The sequence below is a fragment of the Branchiostoma floridae genome, chromosome 3, assembly GCF_000003815.2.
Source record: "Branchiostoma floridae strain S238N-H82 chromosome 3, Bfl_VNyyK, whole genome shotgun sequence".
NCBI classification, from domain to species: domain Eukaryota; kingdom Metazoa; phylum Chordata; class Leptocardii; order Amphioxiformes; family Branchiostomatidae; genus Branchiostoma; species Branchiostoma floridae.
Window position 1 is genome coordinate 17,153,305 of NC_049981.1, and position 18,552 is coordinate 17,171,856.

General features: G+C 41.4%; 1 protein-coding gene across 9 annotated transcripts in view; it reads right to left on the bottom strand.

Moving 5' to 3' along the window:
• LOC118410906 (CUGBP Elav-like family member 3-A) overlaps window positions 1-8,393 on the bottom strand; it is a 233,547-nt gene extending 225,154 nt beyond the window's left edge. For all 9 annotated transcript variants that reach the window (XM_035812796.1, XM_035812788.1, XM_035812793.1 and 6 more), the window contains exons 1-2: window positions 7,909-8,393; window positions 6,908-6,990 (exon numbers count right to left, since the gene is read on the bottom strand). In XM_035812796.1, coding sequence (XP_035668689.1) covers window positions 6,908-6,990; window positions 7,909-8,158 — 333 coding nt within the window. In that variant the 5' untranslated portion in view covers window positions 8,159-8,393. The remainder of the gene's footprint in view (window positions 1-6,907; window positions 6,991-7,908) is intronic.
• Between the last annotated feature and the right edge of the window lie 10,159 nt (window positions 8,394-18,552).

The following is an 18,552-nucleotide window of genomic DNA, read 5'->3' on the forward strand; positions in this document are numbered from 1 at the left end:
GTGTCCCTGTTTATTAGTTTGTTAAGATAAGTTAGTTTGGTTGTCAAGTTAGTCTGCAAGTTGTTAGTTAGCAATAGAGACTCATGACACAAAGCCATGTGTGTCTCTAGATCTGTTATTAGTCTGATCAAGGAGGTCCTCCTTGGCTTGATAAGTTAGTTTGCTTATCAAGTTAGCTTGTGAGTCAGTAGTCATCATCAGAGACCCATGACACAAAGCCATGTGCGTCCCTAATAACATGCACTAAGTTACAGTTTGCCACTGCAAGTTCACCCTTGTCTGCAGGGTAACCTATTTCCATTGTCTTCACAAACAGGTATTTAGACGAGAAATGGTGGCAAAAGAGAGCTGTAATAGTTAGACCATTTGTCCTCATGTCAATTGAATGTGATAGTAATGCACACAATAAAACTGTTACATCACATCATTGTTTTACAACAATGGCAGTGGTCAAGGGGTCAAACCAAAGGGCAAAGGCCTGTAGGTCAAGCCTACATTATCTACACCAGGACTTAGTACTTCCAAAAACTGAAAAAGTGAATGCAAATATTTGTGTCAACTTCAGGACAAACAATTGAATCATATTCTTTCACCTTGAAAAGGGATGATATGTTTTGGATGTGCCCTTTGATATAGACAAAGGAACAAAATGCTGCAACATGGATAATGTTCTGTTTTGCCAACACATTCATTTATCTATGGTTATGCTAAAGGTTAATAATTGTTGTGGTTAATCGCTGAGACTCGCAATGTAAAAGCCAAAGTGTGTGTCCCAGATTCATGCTGAGTGATGGTGTTAGTTATTTGTTAATCAATCCATTAATTGGTTGTTAATTGGATGATTAGTCATGCAACATGCATTAGATTAATCTGTATTAATCTTGATTGCACATTCACATCACAACTTGCAGAAATCTCTTCCTTCTTTGTGGAAGAAATCATGTAACAGCAGCACTAAAATCAGAACAATGGACAGAGGACAATGACTCCAATTTGGTGGAAAACATGCTTTTGACATTCAGAAACTAGGCTATCGTGCAAAGTTAGAGCTAGAGTATCATCATTGCATCAAGTCTAATACCTTCCATGTCAATGATGATGATGAGAAATTACATAAGTCACCTCTTTTTGTCCTCACATGGTATTTTGTTTCTAATACCATTGTGCAAACTTCCAAAGCAAAAAATGATCAGCTGGCCAGCTGGCTTTGAAAATTGTCTGGGGACAAGACCTGTCCCTCTGGTTCACAGTACTCTGGGGACAAGAATACCCCTGGGCCCCAGTGCCCTCAGCAATGTCAGACAACAGAAATGAATGTTTCCTCTGATAATGGTAGCAGCGGGGATCTTTTCGGATTCAGCATGTCCATCCTAGTCAAATCCCTGGCTGTACAACACAAAAGGTCCCTGCAATGCCACACCATCAGTTAAACTTGAACTGCTGAGATGGTTAAGGCCAAAGAATGGCATGTGTCACCCTCAAAATTTTACTGTGTGCCATAATTGGCTATTATTGTCCGTACGGAATAGATGGTAGCATAGAATTGGGGTTAGATGACATGATCATTCAATGCAGCTGGCCTCTGCTAACTGTATTACACAGTCTAGACAATGTGTTTACGAGATACAACCATCGCCAGCAGGTTTTGATGCTAAAGATGACTTGAGCCATTGCTGTATCTATACTTACATGCCTGTAGTATTACAATCATAAAAATTAAATGTCTTACAATAGAAAAATAGACCTAGGGACCAAGACTAGGGATTCTACATCATTGACAAAATAAGCAATGAAATCAAAGTTAGCTTTTGGCTCTTGTTTCTTTTCTAGTTCTACACTGTTTTACAGATAAAAACAAATCATGTCAACTAATTATCACCACTGACAAATAAGGTCAAAAATAAATGCCATGAAAAAAAGTAATGAGGATGGAAAGGTCACCTCGACGGATTTTTGATAAATCCCTCTCTCGAGGGTCGGGCTGAGACCATCCATGAAATTCTACCATAATGCCCAAAAGTCCTTTATTTCTGCTCTCTATTTTTGTCAATTCCCCGCATGCTTTTCTGTCATTTGTAACATAGGTGTCAAAATCAATGTCAATTAGCTGAAACAGTATTGACAATAAGATAGGATAGGTGTTATGTTAAAAAGTACCTGTAGCTTTGGCATATGCATGCAAATAACCATACGGTTCATTGGGTTGGTGTACGTAGGAGGCCCCAGAACTTTGCTATGTATTATCTTGTTTTTGATGCATTAACTTTTCAGAAACTTGGGACAAGTTGGTAATCATTGGATGTAAACACCTACATATTAAGTATGTGTACAGCACAAAAGTGCACTGACCTTAACAACAAACTGCCTTGCTTCAAGTACCTTGCAACTCTACTACATGCCAAAATTGGGTTTGCACCACGTACAAACAGATGTGGCAAAAATTCATCAAGTCGGGTATTAAAAGCCTTTGGTGAATATGTTGTGTGCGGAAACAATTAGTCACCATTTTTAAGTCCCTAACAATGATAAGTTACTGCTACGCACATTTCATCACGTCGAAAAGCGGAAGGACACGTTTCACGTATAATAACCCTTTACTGTCATGCTAAGGGTAATCTTGATACATTGATACATGACAGAGCACTTTGTGAAAGACACAGATGACCTAAAAATTCTGCGATACTACTTCATTCTCTGACAATTCTTTCACCCAACAAATTATTAATAAGAAGGCCTGGCTACAACGTCAAATATACATACGAACATGCTAGCTAACCATGGTAAAATGAGCATGGCTATCCCCCCACCCATGAAAAATGCAAGGAAACGTTCGATTTGCTATTTGTGCCAATTTTGTCCTCCATCTGCCCGCTGTGTAATTTTCTGTCCTCCCTGTCAAACATCAACATGACGGGTCGTCAACCCTTTCTCCGCGTAAAACTGTAATTGACCAATTTATGCAGCATTTCTGAAGAAATACCCGGATTCGCAAATTCACTGCTCGTACCATAGATTTCAGTCTGTCCGTTTCAAGTCTTTATCTCAATCCCCAGCAGTTTGCTGGCTGTACGATCGAGCCTCTGAGCGAGATATTAACTTTGCATGGTGAAAATGAAATACCTTCTGATCGACCGACCATATCAACATTTTCACGACGGAAGTGCCATTTTCGCTCGCTCCATAAAGCAGGAACAACATCAACTCTTGCACAGTGATGCCCGCCTAATGTGGCCTTTCTTGTTGGCCGTTGTACAGATATATCAATTTAAGCAGAGGCACATTTCAGAACAGCTGAGCACTGGTAGCGACACACACACAGGTTTCCTTCTTTATCTATCAAAACTGGTGCACTAAGATTTCTGCTTTTACAGAGGATACAGTTGATCAATTGGACATAAATTTACTAAATCTACAGATAAGAGTTGATTGCAAATCTAATGCTGGAAATTTTGAAAAATAATTCAGGTTTACCTTTAGTTTCTATAACATGTTTTTTGTTATGAAAATATTGCTGTCATCATCATGGTATTTCTTGGCTAAGACTTAGAAATATATACAAAAGAGATATCATATACGAGGCTCTACAGGCTGATATATCACAGCCCCCCTATACTAACAGTAATCACAGATAGCTACAAAATCCCAGCATGCCTGTCAACGGTGTTGAGTAGCTTTATGTCTCTGGGCAAAATTATTCTCTATACAACAGAAACAGTCACACACACACACACACTTCAAAAAAGCCCTCTTGGGTGCAAAATACCAATTCTTGCATATCCCCTCAATAAGCAAGGCCCCACAAGCACCAACCTAGGTATTACACGATAATTCGTGTCTCAGAAATTATGTTGCCCTAGTTTTAACAAAGCATTTGTCATAATTAGATGTATTGGGTTATGTTTGCATGTTACGAGTCTCATTTACTGCAAAGAATTAATCCCAATTTCTGTAACTATACGATTTTGTATCTCTATGCTGTGAAGTCAAAGTAGTGCTGAAGACAGTTTGCTTCTGACGTGCACAAAACAGGTAAATAGTTTATCAGAAATTTACAGAATTAAGAGAAATGAAGTGGACGTCCCTCGGCGGCGTATGGGCCGTCCCTTCTGATTTCAATCTTCGGGGCAATAAAGCCGTCTGAAAAATTCTCACGACCCTTCACTGTCCGGTTCAGCAGCCCACGTATTTATTGCTCTGCCGTGTCTGACCTTCCGGAACAAACATAGTAAGGTCTGCGGCTCGTGCTTGTAGCAAACACGTCTGGGTGTTGTTTCTCTGTGTTATGTACGTCCCAGACAGCTGTGGTAATAAGTACCATATATCAGGAAGACAGCCAAGTTATGGGGCATTCTCTGCATTATGAGCAATCATGAGGAAAGATAATTCAGCTGTACGCACGGCAGCTGGATGCTTACGGTAGAAGAGGGGGAATTACGATAAATGTTATTTGTCGAAGGTGCTCAGCTTCTGACGTGAGAAAAATCATCAAATAAACATAGACAAGGTGAAGGTTTCTGGTCTCCTGTTATCTAATAGGTGACGCTTTTGGTGTGTTCCTAGCGGGAATAAACAGATTGGGGACAGCGTTGGCGTGCAACCGGCTCGTGGGGACCTGTCACGGGCTCGTCTAGCGTACACGCATCAGGCGTACGTTACACGCCTGGGCACATGGAGACCATCCCTCAGAAAGGCAGATACATTACACCTCTCCAGACAAGTTATACAGGATCCCCACACCCGCCTCTACTTCCACCTTCACAGCCCTTCCTCATTATTCTAACAACCGTCCTTATGATTAATTATTCATGAAGTATTTTGAGGATTTAAGGATGAAGGGTTGGACAGTTGGGGGCTGTCAGCAGAAGACAGCAGGGAACCAGAGTTTACATAACACACAGCGATATCAATACGTGATACACAAATTTCATGTGGTATAAGTGGCAGGTAATCAGAAAGTATAGTATGTCGTCGCCGAACACAAAGATTTATCAGCGGAGAAATATGATGTGTAGGGAAACACGTCCGTTAATATGTATTAGTTCTTATCTGCTTCAAATGTGACACGGGGCTGTGACAAACACCGTATGAATTATTGATTGCTGATATTAATATTAACATGCCATGGTCCTTAGATGAGTAAACCAACGTGAAACTGAAACACGCTACTGTCTACTGTCCAACCTGATACTGTATCAGGAGCTGAGCTTTACAATGCACACATAAATCAACTACCACAGACAACATCCTGACTCTTGTATGGAGTAACCTTTCAGTTCACTGGCAAAAATAAAAAATTTCAGCAAATTATATATTACATACAGCATATCCTGAACAAATAACAGCAACACTATATCAAACATGTTGAAAAAGGATAACAGGGCACATGTTTTTGTAACACAGTTGACATTTCAGCAGCTTGATTGTCTGAGTGCCTTAATGCTTCTGTCCCTTGAATGAAATCTGACACCATGGTGAGTCAGACTAAACAAAGCCAACATATTTCAAAACCTTTTTTCTAGATAACTGTTTCATACAATAAAAACTGTACATCTAAAGACACATGTCCATCATGAATACTACACTTCCCTATTAATTGCTACCATTTAACTCTCTCTGATTGAATTCTCCAATGGATGTTAATTATGGGGAAAATCAGTGTAAAATCTATTGGTAATTACTCCCCTAGTCCTACAGTCAATATCTGATGTGCAGTGTAGTGAATCCATGAACAGGTTATAACCATCCCGTCCAAAAGATGTCCACATTTTGCCAACTTTGCGAGGAGTAAAATTGAATAAGGATGAAAAATCTATTATTTGGTAGGTAAAGCCAGCTGACTCAATATTTAGTGGCAGAATGGATAATGTACAAGCCATGCTATCACCCAGCATATCTGCCAACAGAACCAATCAAATATAATCACTCTTGTCCAGTCCGTCTCCAATACCCTACCCAACACAAGTATGTACTAATTACAATACGTGGTTATAAGCACAGTCACCGTTTTCAAACAAAGCGTTTGGATTGCCTACGTCACAAAAGCTTTTGTATGATTACATTTTGTCTAATATCCTACTAGTCTGTTTTAGGCAGCAGTCATTGTTTGACATACCTTTTTTTCTATGGACAACAACATCTGTGAACTTAGTCCTACTGAACACTCAATTGCAACCCAACAAAGGAAGTAAAATGAGATTCAAGTTTGATATTTCATCATGTAAAATTATTTCTTCACGAAAATTTTAAGCCAGCATGGTATTTTTCTAGAAGGGTTGCCGAATTTGGCAAATTTGTGTGGACGTCGTGATTTTAATGCTGACTACTACGGGAGTATGTGGCTTTGTCGCGTTGAAGGCTTTTCATGTACCCCATGCCCCAACTAGCGGCCGCGCACTGTCACAACAACAAGCACCCAAGCACTCTCACCAATCTACAAACCAACATTTGTGTCTGGAAAATATTTTGCTGCGATAAGAAATTAAGGAATGCATCAAAATGTTTCACTTACCTTTTGGTAATTTTTCTCCCTTTCCTTCGTGGGATTATTTTATATTCTATCCAGTATATTCACGCCGGGGATGTTTGTAAGAAACAGCCCCAAACATCGGGGATAGGTTGCGACAAAAATTTAGGAAACAGATCCATAAACCTAGCCAATACACCACAGCATAACAGAACTTTTTCTTTCCCGAATAACTAGTGTGTATTGTGTGAACGTGTGTATCGTTTCGTGTAAATAGAGGGTGGGAAAAACTAACGGTGCATTTCAATAGCCAAACAGCGGCGGCACCTGGCCATTGTGTTTACTGCATTTAATATTAGCTACACGCGTGTCTGTGTGTTTAGTGCCAGAAATTGTGTCAATTTTTATTCTTTTTTTTTTTTGCTGAGGAAACTTTGTACTTACCCCTGGCAGTGTCTTTTGTTCATGTAGTGCATTTTGCGCCTTGATGGCAGACTCCCTCGCACAGTATGTCAGGAAAGCGCAGCCTGTTTTCGTATGAACACACACAACAAAGAGATGCTGAGCACAAGAAAATACATTTTTATTTTGTGTAGTCTACAAGACATACAACGCTTTAAACGTAGCATTTTAGATGAAGGTGATTAACAAGAATTGTGGGCTATCAAAAATGTAGCGACTGACAATTTGGGGGATTACAGATGCCGTTTTCATTTGGGGCAGGTGGTCTGGTAGAAATCGACAACGAAACAAAACAAATGACACCGCGGCATATATTTCATCCCAAATTACATCGTCGGGGGAATGCCGCCAAAACTGAACGTTTTGAAAACAAGAGCTAGATAATGCTGTGTTTTGATGCCAAAAAATACTAAATCATTAGCTAGAGGGAATTTTAGGAGAATATTGTGATTTTATTTTGTTGTGAAATAGGACAGGCAAGACAAAAACACAATGGTCCCGCTAGACAGTCGGGGAGCAAGCCGACCTTGGTTGGTCTCATAAAATACTAATAAATCTCGGAGGCTCAAAATTTCGGTAACAAGGGAGCATAGTCCTTGTGGATGGGGAAAATAAGGCCGATTTTGCTGTTGAAACCACGGCGGGGATGTGGCGTGTTTTATGGGATGACCGTGGGTTGTACAGCGGGACAGGTGGTTTGGAAAACGTGGGTTCACGAACAGCTGTTCGCCTATTGAGCGGTTGTCGGAGGGGGGGGGGCGACCAAAGAAATCACGGCGTGATCGTTTCTCTAACGGCTAACAATTCTAAATCACGACAACATGAACTAAATTCCAATCAACACATTATCACGGCTTCCCACCACATGGCATGGGGAGGGAGAGGCTGGGACCGTACGTACAGCCCAGCACTAGCGCCGGGAGATCATAACAACATGCCGCGATGGCAGCAAACCTAGACGGGAGATTACAGGAAACTCTTACCTTTGTGCATGCCCGTGAACCGATCTTTCAGTACCGTCAGTTCGTAGATCTTGCCGAATTCCTCGAACACAGGCCTGAGGTCCTTCTCCTCCAGGTTGCGCGGGATTTGGCCGACAAATAGCTTGATGGCGTCGTGGTCTTTCATGGGTATAGTCGAGCCGGTGAGGCCGTTCAGTTGTTTCGGTGTATTCCCCGTGACTACGTTCCCCGTGTCATGTACCCCGTTGACGAGAGCCATATTTCCAGGCATTTCGAAGGCGGTGAGATTTCTTTTCTTTCCAAACTAGCGGACACAGAAAAAGAAAAAGAAGAACAACAAGGACACGTAAGGAGGGGAGTGTATAAATACAAAAAAAGAAGTGGACCCTGGTCTACAACGTCGAGCCTTTCCCTGTAATGTCACTTTCACTTTTTCTCTCGCTCCTCTCACTTGTTCCCTCTTCCAACACGCGTGTTGGTCCGACCTGTACTGAAGCTAGCCCCACATTCAACCTCGCGCAACCCGAATTTGCATACGTAATGATCGTAATTGGGGGTTGGCGCGAAAGGCAACGTCATAGGCCAGTGCAGATGGACTGTACCTATTTGCTAAAAAAAGGGGGTGATCTGAATACACAAAATATCGCTGTCATATATATTTCATCACACAAATATGAAATTGGGGAAACCATTGCACAATGCTGAGCTATGTTTCTCTTAGACCACAATCTTAACTGCCAGTGTATTCAGTGCTTTCTTTATCTATCACACTGAATGATCAGAAATCAGTTGATCATGGATTGTATAGAAAATAAATCACATTTGTTCTTAATTTACTACCAATTATGTGTACGCACAACTCGATTCCGAATCTATACTTCGCTCTTTTGTATAGACGGTGTTCTAAAGTGTCGGCTAATTGCAATGTAAACCTGGTTAATTATTGGGATCGTGCTGTTTTAAATGAACATGGCAAAATGTTTAGATATATATAGAATGTACCATTCTGGAGCACGGGGGTTTCAGTAAGGTTCCTCAATTAATGAATCTTGAGTTGTGACCTCAAACCCAACGGCTAATTGCAGGGGAACAAACAAATACAATGACGTAAAACACAAAACAATTGTATTCTGTAGAAATCTAGCTGGTGTTTCTACCTATATTCCTGGGGGGGGGGGGGGTCTGTTTAGAAGCAGTGGCTAATGAATAGTCTCCCTCCCTCCCCTCACACCATGGGACAATGTTACGCGATGTTTTCTGTCCGAAGCTCTTTGGTCGTCGGTAAACGAGTTAGGAGCGATCGGCCAGGTTTCCGTTGTATTGTACGACCACGCCGCGCGGTTCAATACGCCGGTGAGAAACATCGATATGTGTAAAAGGCTTGGATTAGTAATTGTACTTGGATGAGATAAACCTATTAGGACAGTCGATATTGCCTGGCCCGTTTATGTACGTTAAAGGGATTTGTCGGAAAGTAGCGCAAAGACCAGAAATTGTGACAGTCTAGAACAAATGCACGGCGTGGGCGGGTTTCTGTGACAATGGTAGGTACGTACCACATGTTTCTGTAGTTCCCACAATCCAGACAAAGAAACAGCCATTCTTTTTACAGTTCAAGAGGTTTGCCTTGGGTCTTAAAACTTTTCTTTCACTTATGGGATTCAGCTATATTTACTTGTTATACGGTACCAAAATTAGACAAAATTCTGCTAAATATTTAAAGTAACACGAATGAATCATTCATGTTGACAGTTTTCCAGATTTTGAACGATCATGATCTTTAAAAAAATTGGTCTAATATGTCTTAATATTTGAATGCTTACGCTAATATTATTGTTATCATCAGACGCTGAATTGTTTTGGAAAAAAACACGTAAAACTATGCCTTTAATTTTTATGTATTTTTTTCTTTCCATATACCAGGATATGATTGTTATACCATGATCTCAAATCTGCAGGCCGCTTTTTATTGAGGTCATGAGGGAAGAGGCAAGGGTCATTCAAAGTATAACAGAGATACAGTTAACATCGTTTAAAGTCCTAATGGATGTTATAAGTCTGTAAGTCTATATACACAAATTTTACAATTCTTTTGATTTTTTTCTTTTATTAGGCCTTCTGGTATGGATTTGCAATATATCATATATCATTAGTGTTCGCAGTTGCTACATAACAGCTAGTTACCTCCGACAGAGGTATTGCGATTGTCGGTGCCTGTGTGTTCGCGGCTATATCTCAAGATGCTTTGGATGGATTTGTCTGTATTCTTACAATTCGGTAGTTGTTCGGGTACGACTGATGCATGGTGATTTGGGGCACCGTCAGGTGATTAGAAATTATAGAGCGACAACACCATTTTTAAGGTAGTCTGGTCGAGAAATTAAACCAGCTGTTGGTCGACTTGTACAGTCTGGAGCCTAGAGGTAATTATCAACTCTTTAGATTAGACTTGGCTTTTGCGTAGAGTTATAAGAAAAACAAGAATCTGGACAAAAAATGGAAACAACAGAGACCATATTTACTTCGCGTAGGTCTCACTTGTTTGAATGTGCGCATATAGCTGAGGCGGATATCTCACTGAACCTGCGACATGTTGATGGCGTCGCTGCAGCCGAGCGCTCAGTCAATTTCATCGAAAAAAACACAAATATTTTTTTACTCTTTGTGAGTTTTGTTGTTTTTTATCAAACTTGTTTGCTTTGCATGATATGCCCATTATAACGCCAAGGATAACACAAATCCAATGTAGGATTTCACAAATTTCTCACAAAGCGCAAAACATTTGTTTTGTGTCGATGATATTCACTGACAGCTCGGACTCAGCGACGCCGCCAACGTGCTATAGCTTCAGCAAGATACCCGCTTAAGGGGACGAGACAGCGCCCCAGATCCATGCCAATCATTTCGACAGCAGGCGCAGTTCTGAGGTAAAATGTCGTCTGCAAACAAGATTAGAGCTGTCTGTATTGTTCGTGTTGCTGACGGCGGTCAGCCCCTAGGGCAGCCTCCCCGCCAGGATCGACTGGTGAGGGAAAACTAAAGTAGCGAGCGTTAAAGGCGTTGGAAATCTAAGGCAGACGGGGGACGCACCCTCGGGAAATTTTGCCATTTCTGTCCCTCTGAAACGCTATTTTCCGCATGTTTCATTTTTTTATCATTTGCATTTGGACAAAGGCAGGGACATTTTAGCACAAGTTATTAACTTATCCTAGTGATGCAACATAAAAAAGGATAAACTCATTATGCATTCCCTCAAATAATTTTGAGGTGCAACTAAAAACTATATAAGGAAATTCATGAAACATATTTTGATGAAACGGGGTCACGTTTTTCGGTACCTTCTGTCCGCACCACACATGGAGGCGTCTACGGCAGCCCATCTTCGATAAGGCCCTTGGGCCACACAACGTTTTACATGTACATATCACTACCGCAGGGGGTAGTCCACTGGCAGTGCCGCGTGTTTTCAACGTTAACCCCCATACACCTTGCCAAATGCTGAGTGCTTAGCAGAGTAGGCAATATCAAAGTCTTTGGTATGGCTCGGTCGGAATCAAACTCACTACCTACCTGTAACAGTAAGACAATTAGAACTACTCATATATGACGGGTATGCGTTCCTTTAGCAAAGATATATGGGCCCTATGCTTGTCACTGTCTATAAATAGACCGATGATCTAAGCATGCCATCAATGCACGGGGCTCTATCGCGATGTGTGCACTGTGCAGATAAAGTGTGGATACATGCGTGTGTGTAATAGCTAACCTCGGGGTACAGTCTAGACTTCATATCCTCCGGTTTGGATTCAAGTTTTGACTGAAACCTGATAAACGCGTGTAATAAACGCACCTGATTAGCCAGAACGGGTTTTAATGTTTGGCCTAATTCGTGAATGATAGTGTTAGTCACATGGCGCTGGTTTCCAAGAATACGACTATGGGCCTCGCTACCAAACAACTATACCACAATTTTCCAATAGCAAAATTCAAGCATTTACATACCATATTACATTTGCAACTTTGCCTGCAAAAGAATTTGAAAGAGTCTTTCGGTAACATCAAGTTGATGTATACAACGTACAAAATGTGTTGTGCTTGGTACTTCTGTTTGAGCTTTTGCCGTACAAGGAAACCCCGCGCAGCTTTGTCGCGTCTTGCAGACTGGCCTGAGGGGAAAGGGAGAGGCAGAAAGACAAAATATGTATTGGCATCCATTTCAGACAGTTTTATTATCCACAGGGGAGATTTTGCATAAAGCGCACAGCGGTCGCCGTGAGTGTGTACACAGCGGACAGTTGTACTCAGCCTCCTCTGCAGGCCTGCTAGGATCGGCTGAGGTAATTTGGGGGAGCCCGAGAGCGATATGATTCACACTTTTCTACTTAATGTTGATAATGTTAAGTTGTGAAAAGGTCCAAAAAATTTGTATATTTTCCAAGAATAATTTAGCTCATTTCAGAAGTGTATTGGCAGATGAGTTCATGTAGGCATATTCAATATTGGCATATGGCTTTCCCTGTAACGTGGGTCAGGTATTGAAACTGCGAGACCATTTTTGACACCCTTCCCTCACCAGCAAAAAATCCTGGCGAATATCGCGAAATCAGCGCTGCTACAAAACAAACTCTTCCGCTGCTGGAAGGCCTGAAAAAGAGGCTACGACGTGCTACACGACCGCCAGCACGCGCCCAAATCACGCGGCCCCGAACCATGAATACTGCCAATAAATCGATCTCATGAATATTCATGAGACACGGCGTCAGGATTACAACGCGAACGCGTGGCGCGAACACGCCCGGCGCGCGCCGCCCGTATTGTATATTTGTTCCGGGGGAGAGAAAAGGCTGTATTTGTGTTCACCTGTGCCGCTCGATGTGGCTACTAAGCGCTGCTTAGGAAAACTCAATAGAGAGGGAACGCCTGAGCGCGCCTTGGTCAACAGTGTACATGTGTGTACGCACAAAGGAAGGTATGGCAACACTTTTGGCCAGATAAAAATATGGAAGCAGTTTTTTTTTTAACCCACATGGCATTGAGGGGATTTTTCTTTGTGTTTATATTTTCCTTGGAAAGTTTGTGTTTATATTTTCCTTGGAAAATATAAACACAAACTTTCTTCTTTGTTGCCCAAGATGAATGAAGGTTACAAAAAACCAATGACAACAGGAATATTTCGTGGAACCGATAGCGTGAAAACGTAAAAATGTGAAATCTCGTGAAAACGACATTTCACCGAAAAAGCTAGCACTTCAGAAAATAACGAAAAGAAAGGTCAATAACAGATGGTTTTTAAATACATATTTCACATGGCGAAGCCAATAGTTAAACATGAATGTCTGCACGGTGTACTAGTAACTAAAGATGTATACCAATTCTTAGTTTGTTACAATTCCACACGTTTTTATCGAACAAAGATTGTCTTTGTTCGATAAAAACGTGTGGAATTGTAACGTAGGCGTTGTTATTCTCTTTCGTATCTTTATGCTTCCTATTTCTTTCATGGAAAAATACAGTGTTCCAAAGAAATCGTTCAATTTGGGTTGAAATGATTCATGCTTCAAATATATTTTGAAAAAGTTAGGACAATTGTCATTATGATGGATGAACATTTTGAACGTCGTCTCTACGCGAAGTTGTGGAAACTTTTAACAACATAATGAACGCTAATGACGACATTGGCTGGCAGGCTGTGCCCAAGATACCTGGATTAAGAATGGGATGGGCGACAGATATCCATTAAAAATGTGACAAGCTGCTGAAAAACAGGTACAAAACTGAGATAGCAACATGTCATTATTCCTTCACTGTCTTGAACTACAACTTTCATTAATCCCGTAACTCATATTGCTAATCAGACTGCCGTATGGAGTCAAGTTCGTCATGTAGTTTGTTCCCTCGCGACCTGTCTATAGTCAGACCGTCGGGCGCTAGGCGGCGGAGAGGCGACCAATTAGAACGTATTTCCCGCTTACCGAAAGATATTTGACTTAAACAAACAAGTTTGATACGGCACCGTGGATACGATACGTACGTATTAAGTACTGTTGTTTATTGTAACTGATAAAGGATTTTGAATTTGTGTGCCTTGACGGTATTTCAGACTATATGTTAGCCGTAGTCGTGCAGTGGTAGTGGTCTTTAGACATGCGTGTAGCATGTTACATGTACTAAGGAATGACTGCATTCCTCTCGATGGAAACTTTATAAGACTGTGTCAAGAAAAATATGATAAACGTATAATTAATCTATAATTTGCAATGCTTTAACAAGAAATGTAGCTCTTTGTTCTAAATCTAACTCGAGAGGGAGGGTCATTGTTGGGTGGGTTCTTTGGTTGATTGACAAAATAGGCATAGGAAATAGGACATTTGGCTACTTGACGGGCCCAATTTACCAGTAATTGATTGTCGGAAAAGCTATTCGCATAATTTGTCGATGTAATTGCTGGGATACAATGTAATTGACAGAGGAGTCAGTACACGATCAGTGGGTCCTGTACTGACCACTCTGGTCGGCCGTCTTCACTAGCTAGCATGCTATTTCCTCTATTTGTCCAGATCCTAATATTTGACGGAAGATCCGCGGAGCCTGATAGAGGCTTTAAACACATGCCGTAAACTTTGAAAAAATGTTTATCAGAAAACACATACAAACGTCATAGAATTCCAACTTCCATTGCAAAGTTTAAGGCTAGGCGAAGATGTGATTTCAAGAAAAAAACAGAAGAATCTATTTTTTGTGCCACATCTCTGTGTGTTTAGTTATTTCTTCAACCTTTCTGACCACTTTGTATAAATAGACTTTATAATGAAGGTTACTTTTGGGAGCCAACCTTTCTTTTATTCGCACGCTCGCTTCAGCTTTAGGGTTCCAGAAGGTGCCATCTGTGTAATCACGTCATTATGGCCTTATTCTGTGCAACAGAAAGCGATGATACCGAGCTAGAAAACGCACGCTACCACACTACACAGAAAGGAATCCAATGGGCCTCTGCTTTAGGCGGTTTGGTCGTGGTCTCTCGGCGCCCTGACTGGACGCCTGGTCGGCGGCGCCACGTCTGCGGAACTATTACAGAAGACATGTAGCCACGCGCAACGACATAGCGGCTGAGGTAACTTCGGATAAATTCGCTCCGAGTCAGGCCCTGGTGAGGATAGTTTCTGGTGTAAGGACTGACTTTTCGTTGAAGTAAATCCTATAACCAAGACAACGCCACACTCAAGAAATCTAACCGGTTTAATCACCAGGTCTGTTTAGATGTCTCCAAATGATTCTACATTTTCTCCAAATGATTCTACATTTTTTCTCCAAAACGGTTACTTCACTTACTTCACAAACCGCCCATGTGAATTTTTTTTAGTCGTTTGTGTGGAAACCGGTTGTAATCGGTTTGTCTAGAGGTTTTGACATATATACGGGTACGGCAGACCTAAGCGGGTGGGGACATGTTGTAAAATATAATAGCTCGTTATATATATATGTGTATATTTGACGTAATCTATTTTGTTATTGTTTGTTACCATGGTTACTTACACACTTCATTGTATCATTGATTGTAACATTGTGAATGAAGAATAAAATGTGAAGAAAAAAAAAATTAAAAAAAAAAAAAAAAAAAAAGACCTAAGCGGGTGATAAGCTAAGCCGCTGCGATTGTTTCATAGGGGCGGGAAGTCGCTAAATCACTTCTTCTTGGGACACCAATTCAGGTTAACTCCTGCTCCATTTCTCCCTGTACTGTGTAGAGCCCCTACTCGTATCTTCCAAATTAAAGCTAAGGGCACAACCCGCCGCCGCAACGTGCAGTCTACGTGCCAAAGCTTGGGAAATCTTTTGGGATCCTTAAGTACCGACTCCTTACGAACTCGATAGGGAATCCGACGGATTTTGCAGAACGCAGACATGCCCTAGAACTTAACGAGCAGACAAAACTTTGTGTGCTATCGGGCTGCGGATTCGCCCCTTGTACGTGCAAGAACGGGCGACACGCCTGCCTTGTACAGCCTGAACTTTTTCAGAAATACGTGGCGGACGTGGCCTCCCTAAAAAATCGTACGGACAAATTGCACGTACGGCAGGTTGTGCCCTTAACTTAACATACGAATAACTCTTCCGCTAAATCACCGTGTATTGGAGACGGCATTGGAAGACGGACACCATCTTTTTACTTCAACCACCTTTTACCTTCCATCTGAAGTCAGGTACACATTTTTTACACCTGGGTGGAGTGAGAAGAGATCATCTTCCAAGGACCAAACTTCTGGCTAGGAAAGTCAGGAATCGAACCCATAACCTCTTGATCTTGTGTCCCCTAGCCTAGCCACTCAACCATTCGACGCCACAACGCATTCGGGTAATACTAAATTTATATACAAAACGCCCCCTGAATTCTTATTAAGATGGCGGCGTATGAAGCATCCCTACCATAACCTTGTAGAGCGCTTTTAATAACCTCCATTAGGACTGCCACTAGGGTCCAGATCTTTCGCCACACGTTTTGAATAATAAAAAAGGACTCATCTTTTGCCAAACATTTTTCCTTGTCGGCATATAAATAGTTACAAAATTAGCTCTATTTGTAACGTTACAGCACAAATTCAGATGGAAAACAACCGAATAAAGGCCGGCAGACGCTCCGCCTGTTGAACATACGGGTCCAGAGTGTATTTAGCGGCATGGGAAACCAAAATGGCTGAAGGGAGGTGACTTCAGTAATGAGTAATGCCCCAAGACCGGTTCTAGATTCCAGAGGCGTATAACCACTGAGAGTTGGCATAAGTTGCGCAAGGAAGACTATAAATTGCATTGTGAGGCTTCTTAAATGTACCTCCAAGGGTCTGTAGACTGGCGGTTTTAAAGACATATTTCAAAGTAGCCCTAGGCGACATTCTCGGAAACAGTAACATTTTCCGAAGTGAATAAAGAAAACTTCCCATATATCGCAAGGGTTGTCTGTTTTAAGGTCGCGAACATGTTGTAAAATTTCTATGATTGAACGAATTTAATGCCGAACGCATGCCCAAACATGGCTTTCACATAAACGCATTTCGCGACGGCAGCATTACCAAATAAGGGTTTTTACAACCGAGGGAGCGAGTTACAAACTACATATATGTATTATTCTTATACCCTGAAAGCAAAGTTTTCGGCATCGTCTGACATGTATTTAATTTCCATCGCTATAAACCGCAGATATATTCTCTTCAAAAATTCATGCCGTAATAAAAACGTACACATTGCGCACTAGGAAAGCCTCGCCCTTTCTCGTATAAACAAAATCAGACCTGGGATTTGTTACCATGGCAACGGGTAGTAACGCCCCAGTAAAAAGAGTGCTGCGCGGAAGGTTTCAATCTCAAGTAAAATTGGGTATTAGACGTAAAAATTGTTCAAAGAACTTTGAGACTACGGAAGAAATTCCTTTTCTTGTCGAAACGCTACAGGAAATATACCGCTTGATATAATAAACTATTGTGCTTTCATCCAAATGACGATACTTATGAAGGATTTCCCCCGCTCAGAGTACGATACAGTCCTCAAAAGGTTAATTTCATAACACTGAAAAGTCTTCTGGTAATGAGAAAAGACATGCGGCAAAACCGTTACCTGTAAGAGAAACACACAGCTTTGACTTTAAAAGCTCATGAAGTAAACATCCTATCCCATAACAATACACACCTCTAGTCTCTACCAGTCTGATACTTTGAGACCTAATTAAGAAAATCCATCACCACTAATCTTCCTGGATTTCTCGACATACGATCCTTACAAACAACAACAGCATTAGACGTACCAGACTCCCTGGGTTGCTGGAAAATATTTGAACTTGGCCGAATAGGACGGAAATTTGCCAGAGGAGTAAGCCGGTCATGGGGTTACGCAAAGGCAGCCCTGCTAACTCGTCTGACAAAATGTTAACCCAAGTATTTGTCTAGCAACTGAAGCCGTTTGGTAGACACTACATCCGCCCGTTAGCGCTCAACAAGCCTTGGTGGGGGTGGGGCGGGTACTATGGTCCTATTTAAAACCTTACAAAGCTTGTATGCTACTACCAGCAGGCGCATACTGTAGGCACCACATTAAGCTATGCTTTCTTTGAGCCGAAGCGGTGGGGGAAATAAAATGCTTGATTGCAGCCAATATATGAACATTTAACTGGTACGATAATTTTTCTAATCGCAAGTCCTGTGACAAAGGCGAGCCTAACTATATGTTGAAGCACAAGACTTACAAAAAGATGCAACAGTCCACTGGTGTGTTTTTTTCGAGCCGAAACTGTGCGGAAAACATCAGACAAGAACCTCAAAACTACATGCCTTATTAAAGCTCTTCAAACAGCTATCTATCACTCAAAAGCATGACCATGGTTTGTCCAGAAGACATGAGATATCAAAACCGGAAGTAAAAGTACCATAACGCGCCGCTAAGGAGCCTATATCCAAGCAACTCAAGGTCTTATAAAGACCTAACGTTACCCACGTACCAAATATCAAAACGATCCGTCCAGACGTTCTCTTGTGGCAGTGATATATTTTTTTCAAAAACATCAGTGACTGCTGTATCTACAATACCTCCGCTTCACGGAGGTAACAATATAATATAAAAGCAGAAAACGTCGCCATGCACTAGCGTTTATATGCAAGTGCAGCGGTCCATTATTGAAGT